This window comes from Sorex fumeus, unplaced genomic scaffold, assembly GCF_029834395.1.
Source record: "Sorex fumeus unplaced genomic scaffold, SorFum_2.1 ptg000201l, whole genome shotgun sequence".
NCBI classification, from domain to species: Eukaryota; Metazoa; Chordata; class Mammalia; order Eulipotyphla; family Soricidae; genus Sorex; species Sorex fumeus.
Window position 1 is genome coordinate 607,408 of NW_026606258.1, and position 13,498 is coordinate 620,905.

Below are 13,498 nucleotides of genomic sequence, written 5' to 3' on the forward strand. Positions count from 1 at the left end.
GTATGCAAGGCAAACACCCTACCTGCTGGCTTTTTACACTCCTGCCTGTCCTGTGATCAGCACTCGGCAGAGTTTATGGACGAAGCCCCCCTCATTCACAGGACCCCGGGGTCTCTGTGTCTCTAAGGAAGAACAAGAAAACACTGCCGGTAAAACTAGCGGTGGTTGGTCATCACCCTTTTAGGGGTGGGGGTTCCTCCCAGGGTTTCTCCGCTAACTGGCCTGCAACTCAGTACTGGGGGCGAGGCTGGGGTGCTGAAAGGTTTCTGGGGTGCACCCACTGGTACTCCAAGGCCTTGAGTTTTTGGGTTGTATTTTTCTTTTTTTAATTTTTTTTTTTTTATTTCTTGCTTTTTGGGTCACACCCAGCGATGCACAGGGATTACTCCTGGCTCTGCGCTCAGGAATTTCCCCTGGCGGTGCTCAGGGGACCCTATGGGATGCTGGGAATCGAACCGGGTCGGCCACGTGTGCACGGCAAACCCCCTACCTGCTGTTCTATTGCTCCAGCCCCCTTGGGTTGTATTTTTGTTTTCACTTTTTTGAGGGGCGTCACACCTGGCGATGCTCAGGGTTTACTCCTGATTCTGCACTCAGGAAATACTCCTGGCGGACGAGAGGAACCATAGGGGATGCTGGGGATTGAACCCAGGTGGGCCGCGTGCAAGGCAAATGCCCTACCTGCTGTACTATCGCACTGGCATTTTGAGGGTAGTGAAAGAAGGGGTCGCAGTGGGAGTCTTGGGCTTATGCTTGCCTCACATCACACCATCCCTGATTCTGTGAGGATGAAACTAATGCTATGAAAAACTGCAGCCAACATTAAGTCTCAGTGAGGCCTCAGTTTCTGTTTCCCCAAAGCAGGATTTGCAGTTCCTGGTAAACTCCCAGTTGAGTAATGTGTCTAGATAAGCAACTGGGCAGTTGGGTCTGGCCGGTCATGAGGGGTCACTGTACCCTCCTTAGAAATTGTTGCTAACCATTGCCTAATTGCTGACCACCAACGTATTAGGGCCAGTGCTAAAAATAGACCAGCATATGAACTGCATCTTAACCTGAATCCTATATAAACTGCTTGTGATTTGGAGTCGGGGTCCTCGTCAAAACTCCACTGCATTGGATGAGAGGTGGCCCCTAGCTCGAGCTAGCTTTTGCATTATCATGTGTGGACTTGGTCTCTCTACGATTGGGGATCTGAAACTTGGGCTCAACAGTTCGAATCCCCACCACCTCATTTGGTCCCCTGAACACTGCCAGGGGTCACTCTTGAGCACAGAGCCAGGAAGAGCCTTTTACCACTGCCAGGTTTAGCAAAAGGAAAAAAAAAAAGTTGGGCTGGAGTGATAGTACAGTGGGTAGGGTCTTTGCCTTGTATGCAGCCAACCCTGGTTCTATCCCCAGCATCCCATATGGTCCTCTAAGCATCACCAGGAGTGATTCCTGAGTGCAGAGCTAGGAGTAACCCCTGAACATTCCCAGGTGTGAGTTCCCTATTACAAAAAAAATAGTGAAAGAACTTTTAGAGTTGTTCAATTTGGGTCACATATAATCTTTTGCATACATGGAAAGGAAAATAAAATGGTGTCCAGGGATGGCTCAGTGGGGAGCACCTGCCTTGCAGGCTCGAGGCTGAGAGTTTGGGGGTTTTGTTTGTTTGTTTGTTTGTTTTTATTTTTTGTTTTTTGTTTTGGGTCACACCCGGCAATGCACAGGGTTATTCCTGGCTCTGCACTCAGTCAGGACTTATTCCTGGTGGTGCTCGGGACCATATGGGATGCTGGGAATCGAACCCGGGTTGGCCGCATGCAAGGCAAACGCCCTACCCGCTGTGCTATCGCTCCAGCCCCGAGGCTGAGAGTTTGATTCCCCGCTCACATGTACCATGGCCAACTGCCCACCCCCATGCCCCACCCCTATGAGTACCGCAGCCGAATTGTACCAGAGCACCACAGCTAGAGAGAACAAAAAGATGGCAATGTGCCAGTGTGCTGGCTCGGGCACTGCGGCAAGGCAGGGGCAGGGAGGGAAGGGAGAGACGGAGAGTCAGAGAGCCCGAGCACGTGCTTCGGATGTGAGGATCCTGGTTTTGTCCCTGGCATGGCTGGCATGGCTCCAGAATACCCCCAGGGCGACCCCACAGCCCCGATGAGCATGACCAGGTGTAGAGAACAAAACACTGTTACGGATAGACCAAGAAGGGACCAGAGCGACGCTTGCCTTGCATGAGGCCGGCCCAGGTTGGTTTACCGGCATCTCTCTCTCTCTCTTTTTTTTTAATTTTTATTAGTGAAACACCGTGAAGTACAGTTGTAGACTTACAAATTTTTGTGCTTGGGTTTCAGTTATACAATGATCAAGTACCCATCCCTCCACCAGTGCCCATTTCCCACCACCACTGATCCCAGTATCCCTTCCACCCCCTCACCCCTCGATCCCACCCTGCCTCTGTGGCAGGGCATTCCCTTTTGTTCTCTCTCTCCTTTTGGGTGTTGTGGTTTGCAGAAGAGGCATTGAGTGGCAATCATGTTCGGTCTATAGTCAATTTTCAGCATGCATCTCCCATCTTGGGAGGATCCTCCCAACACCCCTTACTTGGTGCTCCTCTCTCTATCTGAGCTGCCTTTTCCCCTAGCATGTGTGGCTGGCCTCCAAGCCATGGAGTGAACCTCCTGGTACTTATCTCGGCTACTCTAGCATGCCAAAATAAAAGGCATACACATATATGTATTTGGTATGCAGGTATAATATAAGTAGATGTTTAGGTTTAGTTTAGAACATTTCGTTTATTGCTTCCATATAGTACAGAAAAAAAGTTCTCTCCCAAAATTTTTTGAAAAACCATCTGTGCAGTTGATACTTGTTTTTAGTTGTACTGCATTTCCTTTCATGTTCTTTTCTTGAATAAAATCAATTATTAGCTTTGGACAACCTGGCAGGCTTCCGAATGTAACCTGCCCACACGGCAGAGTCTGGCAAACTCCCCGTGGCGTACCCAATGTGCCAAATACCAGTAACAATGATAGGTCTCATTCTCCTAACCCTGAAAGAGCCTTGAATATGACACTTTTTAAAAAATCTCAGGGCTAGGACGAAGGAAACGTTACTGGTGCCTGCTCGAGGCAATCTACGAACAACAGGATGATCGTGATCATGATTCTCGGGTGTTACTCTCCCAATTTGTTACTTCATATTCCCCAGATGAATGCAATCTTTCCATGTCTGTCCCTCTCTTTCCGGCATCTCTTATGGTTCCCTGAGCACCGTCGGGAGTCATCCCCGAGTGCGGAGCCAGGAGCCAGCCCTGAGCACCACGGGAGGTGGTCACAATCAAAAACAAAAATAACCGACCCTCAAAAAATAACCGACCCTCGAAGACCAGGAAGGACTGTTCGGTAACAGCTGTTGCTGGTTCATGAGTGTTACCTCCCCTCCCCCACCCTGGTCTCAGGGGAGAGGGGTGGAAGGGATGTCAGTGGGACAGGGGACCCAGCAGGAAAGCCACCTCCAGGGCAGGATTCTTGCCCACCCTCATTTTGACTCGCACACCCAGTGGTGCTGGGTTGCTGGTGGGTCACCCACCCCCAGAATCCGCCCCCTGCCCTCATCTCAGACACTTTGTAGCTGGTCTTCACAGCCCTGGAGCTGCCTTTGGAAGCTGACAACAATGTCGCCTCCTCTTACATGGTTCTAAACAAATCCCTAATAGTCCCTGTATCCTGGAGCGGAAATTTAGTTAAGAACAAATCTTCACCATCAGCAGGTAGCACAGTGGTTAGAGCACAAGCCTAGCGTGTGTCCGGCCTGGGCTCTGTCCGGGCATCTCAGGGTGCCCCCAGCCAGCACCCCCAGAGGGCTCAGACACCCACCCATAGCACGGAATGCAAGCATCATTGCAGCCCTCAGCCCAGACACCAGTTCACCTGGTTGGCCAAGAATCACAAATAGAGCCACCTCCCGGACCTCCTGAACACAGTTTGGGGGGCTCCCCGCTCCAGCACCCAAAGGAGCAGATCTTTAGCCTTGCACCAAAGCAGTGGCAGCAGAGAAAGAAAACCATTTTCTGCTTGAATAACTTAAAACTGAAAAAGGATGCCCACTCCAGGCAGTCCTCCAGGATTGCACACAGAGGAGGCAATCAGCTCTTTGCCGAGGTGCGTGGCTTCTGCTGTGTGCGTGCATGACCCACTGGGACTAGTGAGTTCTCAGGAGGGCTCTCCCGCACCTGGTGCAGGGTCAGCTGTCACCACCTGGTGGTCGGGAGGCTCTGCTGAGAACTGAACACCAGTTTTTTGGAGGCTGCTTCCAGGGAACTGCAGTTTGGTTTCTGAGCTTACCCGAAACTGGGCCCCGCTCTCTGGGTGAGGGGTAAGCCTGAGCACACTTGGGCGGGCCCCCAAATCCAACCTCAACCTCAACCCAAAGGAAATTAGACACGAGCCCAGAAATCTGGGCCATGGGCTCGGCACGTGTGCTGTACTCAGGGCCTTTCCTGGGGTCAGAGGTTCCAGAGCGCAGGGCGTGCCCCCCACACACACAAATAACAGTCCCCCCGAGTCTTACCCCAAAGGCTTCGCCATCACTCCAGTTGCCCCAGTCTCCCTCCCCACATCTGTCCCTAGTCCACTAATTCACCAACCACAGTGTATCCCAGATGGCCGGGCGGGAAACGGGGGCATTGGTGGAGGTAGTGGGCATGGATGAAGAGATTAGCGTCTCTACACCTGAGACTCAATCATAAATATATTTGCAACCTTTTCTTTTTCCTTTTTGGGTCACACCCAGCGATGCACAGGGGTTCCTCCTGGCTCTGCACTCAGGAACTACTCCTGGCAGTGCTCAGGGGACCATATGGGATGCTGGGAATCGAACCCAGGTCGGCCGCGTGCAAGGCAAACGCCCTACCCGCTGTGCTTTTGCTCCAGCCCCTCTTTGCAACTTTTAAGTCACAGAAATGCAATATAAAGGTGGGGGGGGGGAGTAAAACTCTAAAATCCAGGGGAGAAACGTGTCTTACGGCCAGAGACACTGCAGCAAGTAAAGGGCTTGCCCAGGTTTGATCCTCAGCACTGTATATGGTCCCTGGGCCCGGCGTGATGCCTGGGGACCAGAGTGATAGCACAGGCGGGTAGGGCATTTGCCTCGCATGTAGCCCACGCAGGTTTGATCCCTGGCATCCCATACGGTCCCTCTAGCAGAAGTGATTCCTGAGTGCTGCAGAGCCAGGAGTAACCCCTGAGCATCGCCAAGTGTGGCGCAAAAAGCCAAATAAATAAATAAATAGATAAATAAATAAATAAATGGGGTGATCCCTGAACTCAGAGCCAGGAGTAAGCCTGAGCACCGCTGGGTGTGGGCCCTTCAAATGATCAAAAAGTGCATTAAATCTACTGGGTCCCTCAGTATCTGTGGATGACCACAAAGGCCCTGGGGCTGGTGCCTGAAGCCTAAGGAGTCTTGTTCTGGTACTACCAGGATGCTGTCTCATGTCCAGTGGGCAGGGCACTTGCCCAGGTTAGATGCCCATTGTCCCCCAGGCACCAAATGCCAGGTGGGGTCCCTGAGCTCAGAGCCAGGAGGAAGCCCCGTGCTCCTCCTGGTGTAGCCCCAAAACAGAAACAATATATGAAATAGAATGCCCCCCAGGGGCCAGAGAGAGAGGAGGGTGGGTGGGATGCTTGCCTTGCCCCCCCCTAGGGTCCCCCAAGTGCTCACCCAGCCATGCTGAGGGCTGACTCCTGGCTCTGTGCTCAGGGATCGCCCCTGGTGGGCTTGGGGGATCCTACTGAGCCCGGACCGGCCGCACCCAAGGCCCACACCCTCCCCGCGGTGCTGTCCCTCTGCCCCCTTGACTTGGAAGGTCTCAGGGGCTGTAACCGTTGCTGTCAGACTCCTCCCGTCTGACCGTTTTCTCTTTCCCAGGAAGATTCTGAGATCCCTTTAACCGAAGAGGATTACCGAAGGAGAAAGAACCACCCCAATTTCCAGGATCACATAAACGCTGAAAAACTGGTTCTCAAGTTCGGGAAAAACGTGAGTGCGGAGTCTTCCCCGGAAGCCTGTGTGCCCGTGAGTGCCAGGACCGCATGGGTGTTGCAGTGCTGTGGCTCCGTGTGGCCCATCCCCGGCCCTCCATGCAGTACCGGAGTCCAGGCTGCAGAGAGGGAGCAGCGGGGAGGGCACTTGCCTTGCTTCACAACCCCCCCGGGACCACCTCCGGGATGGCTCGGGGGCTGGAGAGATAGCACAGTGGGTAGGGCGTTTGCCTTGCACGCGGCCGACCCGGGTTCGATTCCCGGCATCCCGTAGGGTCCCCTGAGCACCGCCAGGAGTAATTCCTGAGTGCAGAGCCAGGAGTAAACCCCTGTGCATCGCCGGGTGTGACCCAAAAAGCAGTTAGCTGAGAATGCCTCCCAAGCGTTGTTTGGGAATCCTCCCTCCCCCAAAAAGTGGCACAGTGCCCGGGGGGGTGGGGTCCCAGCCCAGGCTCCAGCCTACTGCTGCACAGTGAAGGGGCAAAAGAGGCCACATGGAGAACGGGACGGCGAGGAGGACACCGCTCCCAGCCCGCTGTACTGAGTTTCACTAAGAAAGGACATGGGGCTCAGCTCACAGACAAGGAAATTTCCAGGGGTCGGGGCCACGCCACCCCAACTCCGGGGTCTGCAGGGCCATCTCAGCACTGCTGGGACTCAGTGGTAGGTAGGGCCGGAGCGATAGGACAGCAGGGAGGACACTGACCTTGCACGCAGCTGACCCAGGTTCAATCCCCGGCTCCCCATTAGTCTCCTAGAACCCCACCAGGAGTGATGCCCGAGCACAGAGCCAGGAGTCAGCCTTGAGCACTGTTGCGTGTGGCCCTTCCCCCTCCCTGAATTAAGATTCAGCTGTAACTGAGTCGCCCACATCACTACACTAGTGGAGCAGGCGCGGCTTCCTGGCATCTGTTGTGGAAGCTACACCCTTTGGACGCGCCTCTTATACAGTTCTTGCATCTCCCAGCTTCTATCAAAATAGAAGAAGCGAGCACCTGGTGACGAGTTCGTGTGACTAGTATTGAGGACTTGCTGTCCCTTGCCCGGCATGAGGCAAATGTTTCATTTGTGGCTGGATTCTCCAGAATCCCGCATATCATCCTCCAGTTTCCTCCAGGTGGGAATTAGCACCTTTAGTCATTTGACTGGGCTGGAGCGATAGCACAGCGGTAGGGCGTTTGCCTTGCGCGCAGCCGGCCCGGCCAAGCTGGGTTCGATTCCTCCGCCCCTCTCAGAGAGCCCGGCAAGCTACCGAGAGTATCTCGCCCGCCCGGCAAAGCCTGGCAAGTTCCCCGTGACGTATTCGATATGCCAAACACAGTGACAACAAGTCTCATGATGGAGACGTTACTGGGCCCGCCCGAGCAAATCGATGAACAACAGGAGGACAGTGACAGTACAGTCATTTGATTTGGCGGCGGCTATGGAACATGTGCACTAGGGTGACACCTAGTGGTCCTAGAGCATATTGCAACAGGAACTTGGGAAGTCCCCAAGTTCCATCCTACCGTTAAAAAAGAATCTTTCCCACCCCACCCCACCCCCAACTTTGATACAAAATACAATACAAAATTGGGGGTATAAAAACATTTGAGGGGGGCTGGAGCAATAGCATAGCGGGTAGGGCGTTTGCCTTGCACGCGGCCGACCCGGGTTCGATTCCCAGCATCCCATATGGTCCCCTGAGTAACTCCTGAGTGCAGAGCCAGGAGGAACCCCTGTGCATCACCAGGTGTGACCCAAAAAGCAAAAAAAAAAAAAAAAAAAAAATTTGAAGGAAGAATGTGATTCAGAATCCTGTCCGCTTTTTTATCCACTAAGTTGTGACTTTAATCATGTCACTGAACTTTGGGGGTTAAGTTAAAAATATGGGCCACAGGGGCTGGAGCAATAGCACAGTGGGTAGGGTGTTTGCCTTGCACACGGCCAACCCAGGTTCGATTCCCAGCATCCTATATGGTTCCCTGAGCACCGCCAGGAGTCATTCCTGAGTGCAGAGCCAGGAGTAACCCCTGTGCATTGCTGGGTGTGACCCAAAAAGCAAAATATATATATATATATATATATATATATATATGGGCTCAGTCAAAGGGCTCAAACTCGGGCTTCAGGGGCTGTCGCCCCAGGTTCCGCCCTGACACTGTCGGGAGTGGCTCCTGAGGTGTGGCCAGACACAGAGCAAAATAAAATCAATCAAATCAATTTAAAAGAAAGGGAATGGGGGCTGGAGCAATAGCACAGCGGGTAGGGTGTTTGCCTTGCACACGGCCGACCCGGGTTCAATTCCCAGCATTCCATAGGGTCCCCTGAGCACCGCCAGGAGTTATTCCTGAGTGTAAAGCCAGGAGTAACCCCTGAGCATAGCCAGGTGTGACCCAAAAAGCACCAAAAATAAAATAAACAAATAAAGAAAGAAAAGAAAAGAAAGGGAAGGTCTGAGTTTCCTACAATTCCACATCCTATAACTGGACTGTTCCTTTAATTAAAACTCTGAGCATTTCCCAAGAGCAAATCTGTGATTTCTTCATCTTCATCCTACAGGGGGCTCTTGTGGGGTCTGATGCCAGCCCCAGTGGAGTGTGAGAACCAAGTCCAGCCGTGGCTGGTGACTGGGAATGTGTGACGTGGTGATGTGGAGACTTCTCCTCTTCCCAACCATAGGATCGTGTTGTACAAATAATTGAAGTGAATGATAATCTAATATGAGAAGTATCATCTTAACAGATTTTATTTTATTTTATTTTTTGCTTTTTGGGTCACACCTGGCGATGCACAGGGGTTACTCCTGGCTCATGAACTCAGGAATTACTCCTGGCAGTGCTCAGGGGACCCTATAGGATGCTGGGAATCGAACCCGGGTCGGCAGCTTGCAAGGCAAATGCCCTACCCGCTGTGCTATCGCTCCAGCCCCTCAACTTAACAGATTTTAAATTTAATATTTGTAGCACTGTAACACTGTCCTCCCGTTGTTCATTGATTGATTTGCTCAAGTAGGCACCAGTAACATCTCCATTGTGAGACTTCTTACTGTTTTTGGCATATCGAATATGCCACAGGGAGCTTGCCAGGCTCTGCCATGTGGGCGGGATACTCTCTGTAGCTTGCCAGGGTCTCAAAGAGGGACAGAGGAATAGAACCCGGGTTGGCCTCGTGCAAGGCACACGCCCTACCCACTGTGCTATCGCTCCAACCCAATTTAATGTTTATAGCACGGTAGCACGGTCCTCCCATTGTTCATCGATTTGCTCGAGCAGGCCCAGTAATGTCTCCATTGTGAGACTTGTTACTGCGTTTGGCATATTGAATATGTCACAGGTAGCTTGCCAGGTTTTGCCGTGTGGGTGGAAATAATCTTGGTAGCTTGCTGGGCTCTCCAAGAGGGGCAGAAGAATCGAACCCGGGTCGACCACGTTGGCCGCATTGGCTGAATGCAAGGCAAACGCCCTACCCGCTGTGTTATCGCTCCAGCCCAATTTAATATTTAATAATATCAAATTATTTAATATTTAATACTAAAACCATTTCATATTATTTAATATTTAATAATAAAACATTAAATATATCCCACGCACTAAATAATACAGTCAGGGCTGGAGTGGTAGAAAGCACGGAGGACACTTACCTTGCATGCAACTGACCCAGGTTCGATCCCCAGCATCCCATATGACCCCCTGAGCCCTGCTAGGAGTGATCCCTGAGCACTGTGGGGTGTGACCCAAAGACCAAAAGAAAAAGAAAGGGAGGAAAAAAAAAAGACCTGTGCCCTACGGAGGTCACGAGTTGCCCCCACGAGCGGCTCTTTAGCACGGCCATGGCTCCAGAGGCAAAAGGACTTAGTCTAGCTCCCTTCCGCCTTTATCCTCCCCTCCCCTCTGGCAGCAAGGTGGCCGCCACCTCAGAGCTTATAGGAAAGCCAGGTATGAGCCAGCGGTGACGGGCAACTGCAGTCTCATGGGAAGGGGGCGGTACCGGCTCGTCCTTCACGCCCTACCGAGGTCACGAGTTGCCCCCATGAGTGGCTCTCTGGCACAGCCATAACACCAGACACACAGAAACCAATCTCCTAATGATCTGGCTCTTTGCAGAAATCCACAATTGTAACTGTGTCACTTTATATGATTCTCATAACCAGCTATAGAAAACAAAATATTTCACAATGCCTTTTCAGCAATTCTGATTGTTGGGGGGGGGGGGGGACTCTAAACAATAATGGCGCATCTTTTGTCAAAATAATGAATGTAATCAATGTAGAGAAGAGTTAAGTGGAAATCATCTGCCTCACAGGCATTGGGAGGGGTGGAAGGGAGGTATATTGAGGTTCTTGATGGTGAAAAATGAGTACTGGTGTAGGGAAAGGTGTTTGATGATTGTATGACCGAGACTTAAACCTGAAAGCTTGGGGCTGGAGAGATAGCACAGCGGGTTGGGCGTTTGCCTTGCACGTGGCCAACCCAGGTTCGATCATCCCATATAGTCCCCTGAGCACCACCAGGATTAACTCCTGATTGCAGAGCCAGGAGTAACCCCTGTGCATTGCCAGGTGTGACCCAAAAAGCAAAAAAAAAAAAAAAAACCCTGAAAGCTTTGTAAGTTTTCCCACAGTGATTCAATAAACAAATATAAGAAGGAAAAAAAAAAGACCTGGGGCTGGAGTGATAGCACAGCAGGTAGGGCATTTGCCTTGCACACAGCCAACCCGGGTTAATTCCCAGCATCCCATATGGTCCCTTGAGCACCACCAGGAGTAATTCCTGAGTGCATGAGCCAAGAGTGACCCCTGAGTATCGCCGGGTGTGGCCCAAAAAGAAAAAAAAAAGGAATTTACTTAAGAGAAATGTGGAATGTGAGTGGAGAGGAAGAGAACAATGTTCTAGAGAGAACATGGACTTCTGCAGGGGTGTGGGGTAGGGAATGGCTTGGAGTGGGGGCAGGTTCTATACAGTTTCTCTCAACTGTCTTGACCTGGAATTCTCTGCATACATACATGTATGTATGTACAAGCTGGGTGTAGTCACGGGAAAGCCTTGGACTCTTGATGTCCCTTTTCTTATCAGGACCTTTATTTTTGTTTGAGGATGAGGGTCACACCCAGTGGTACTCAGCGCTGACTCCTGGTTCCGTATTCAGGGACCACTCTTGACACAGTTCCACCTGGGGTGCCGGAGCTCGAACCCGGGTCAGCTGCATGCAAGGCTAGTGCTCCACCCATTGCACTGTCATTCCAGCCCAACAATAACCTTTTCTGTTTCCAACTCTGAGTCGGAGCACCTTTACGATTCATTATTTTCATCCTTGAAAATATTGACGTGGGGGCTGAAGTGACAGCCCAGCAGAGAGGGCATTTGCTTCGCCAACCTGGGTCGGTCTTGTCCCTGGCATCCCATATGGTCCCATGAGCACTGCCAGGAGTGATTCCTGAGTGCAGAGCCAGGAGTAACCCCTGAGCATCGCCAGGTGTGACCCAAGAAAAGAATGAGAAGAAGAGGAGGGAGGGGGAGGGGGAGGAAGAGGAGGAGGAGGAGATATTGAAGCACCATGGATGAACACAGTGATCTGTCTTATAGATCTCTCCAGCCCCAGTAAAAGCCTCCCTCCTCCCCCCACCACCACACACCCCCATTCCATTCAAAGTGCTCAGAGGTTCTCCTGAACAGCTGGGCCCTGGGGGTTCAGAGCTGCTCTTTCTCCCCCAGTCTCCACCCTCGGAGGCCATCGTGGTTGCAGAGACTTCCAGAACAGCTGAACTTTAGTTTTCATGGCTGAAATAATCTGGTTGGATGTGCTCCATGATAATCACATTTTGATTTTTCTGTATTTTTATCTAACAGCCCAGAAAATTCGCGACTTACGTAGTGGCCTCGGGACTTCAATATGGATTGGAAGGAGGCATCCTACATGCGTTTTTTAAGGTAGGACTTTTCAGTGACCCTTGGCGAGGGGGCTTTTGGGGTGAGGAGGGAGTCACCCTGTGGTGCTCAGAGCTTACCCCCAGCTCTGTACCCAGGAATCACTCCTGGCCGGCTGGAGGGAACATACGGGGTGCCGGGGATGAGACCTGGACATCACACTGTGACTTTTGTACCACAACAAAGTCACCTGCCAAGGCATTTCTTACGACACGCCCCTCACATGGCCATGGACAGAGAGGACAGTAGTTGGTAATTGTGGAATATGCCCCATGTTGACAATACTGTGGAAACTACCAAGAGAAAGGCCGGGTGGGTGAAGAGATAGTTCAGGGGGGAGGACACTGGCCTCGCCCGCACCCAGCTCAGCTCCTGGTCTGATCTCGGCATCCCATCAGGTCCTCCTGAGTGAGCACCAGAGGGTGTGGCCCTCAAACAAAAATAAACCAAAAGAGTAAGGTGCTTGCCTTGCAAGCAGCCAGCGACCCTCTGGTTTAACCCCTAACACCACTGGGAGGGACAAAAAGGGAACAAACAGGCTGGAATATGAGGGAGCTTAGGAATAGAGCCCAAGAGAAACGGCATGGAATGGCACAAGGGAGGCCCAGGTGGTGCCTGTGAGCTGGGCGGGACCCCAGTAGCAGGTCATTTCAGCATCCTCATGTAGTGACCCCCATTCTTGGAACTTGGTAAAGAAATGCTCACTCAGCGCCCTCCCCTTTGTTAAAAGAGTATGGAATTGTTTATCTTTCTCTGGAACCCTTTTGTTGTTGTTAATGCGTTTTAAAATTTAATTCTATTTTTCTAAAGTTGTTCACAATGATTTATTACGTTCAATATTCCTGCACCAGCCCACCGTCATCACACCTTCCCACCACCATTATTTCCAATTAACCCGATCACCACCCAAGCTTGCCCCAATAGCAGGCCCTAAATGATTTATTATGTATTGCTTATTACGATTATTGGCTTAAAATGATAAAAAAAAAAGATTTCCTTAAAAGAAAGTGTATGGGGCTGAAGCAATAGTACAGCGGGGAGGGAGTTTGCCTTGTAGGCGGCTGACCCGGGTTCAAACCCCAGCATCCTATATAGTCCCCTGAGACCAGCAGGAGTAATTCCTGAGTGCAGAACCAGGAGTAACCCCTGTACATTGCTGGTCGTGACCCAAAAGCCAAAAAGATTAAATATGTGAAGATTTTTGTATCTTACCCTGGAGTGATCAAACTCTTGTAAAAGAGATTACTAACATATTGGATGAGAACGCTATTCGGGTCTCCCAAAGAGCTATGTTTGGAATACCACATTTCACTCAAATGAGAGAAAGAATCCGGAGTTTCGACCTCTGTCGATGATCAAGAATCAGGGACACTGTCTCATTTGCCAAGGCGTCAAAAATCAGATGGGCTGGTCACGTAATGAGATTTAGAGATGACCGCTGGACTAGAGCCGTTATCGACTGGATTCCACGGGATGTCAGAAGACCGCGTGGCCGCCCACCTACCAGATGGTCAGACTTCTTCATCAAGATCATGAACGATCGGTTTGAGGCTCTTCATG

At 51.3% G+C, this 13,498-nt stretch overlaps 1 protein-coding gene across 1 annotated transcript in view; it reads left to right on the forward strand.

The window, feature by feature from the left end:
* Nucleotides 1-13,498, forward strand: part of AK7 (adenylate kinase 7) — a 74,569-nt gene that overhangs the window by 11,578 nt on the left and 49,493 nt on the right. The window contains exons 5-6 of the mRNA XM_056108273.1: nucleotides 5,920-6,030; nucleotides 11,861-11,941. Coding sequence (XP_055964248.1) covers nucleotides 5,920-6,030; nucleotides 11,861-11,941 — 192 coding nt within the window. The remainder of the gene's footprint in view (nucleotides 1-5,919; nucleotides 6,031-11,860; nucleotides 11,942-13,498) is intronic.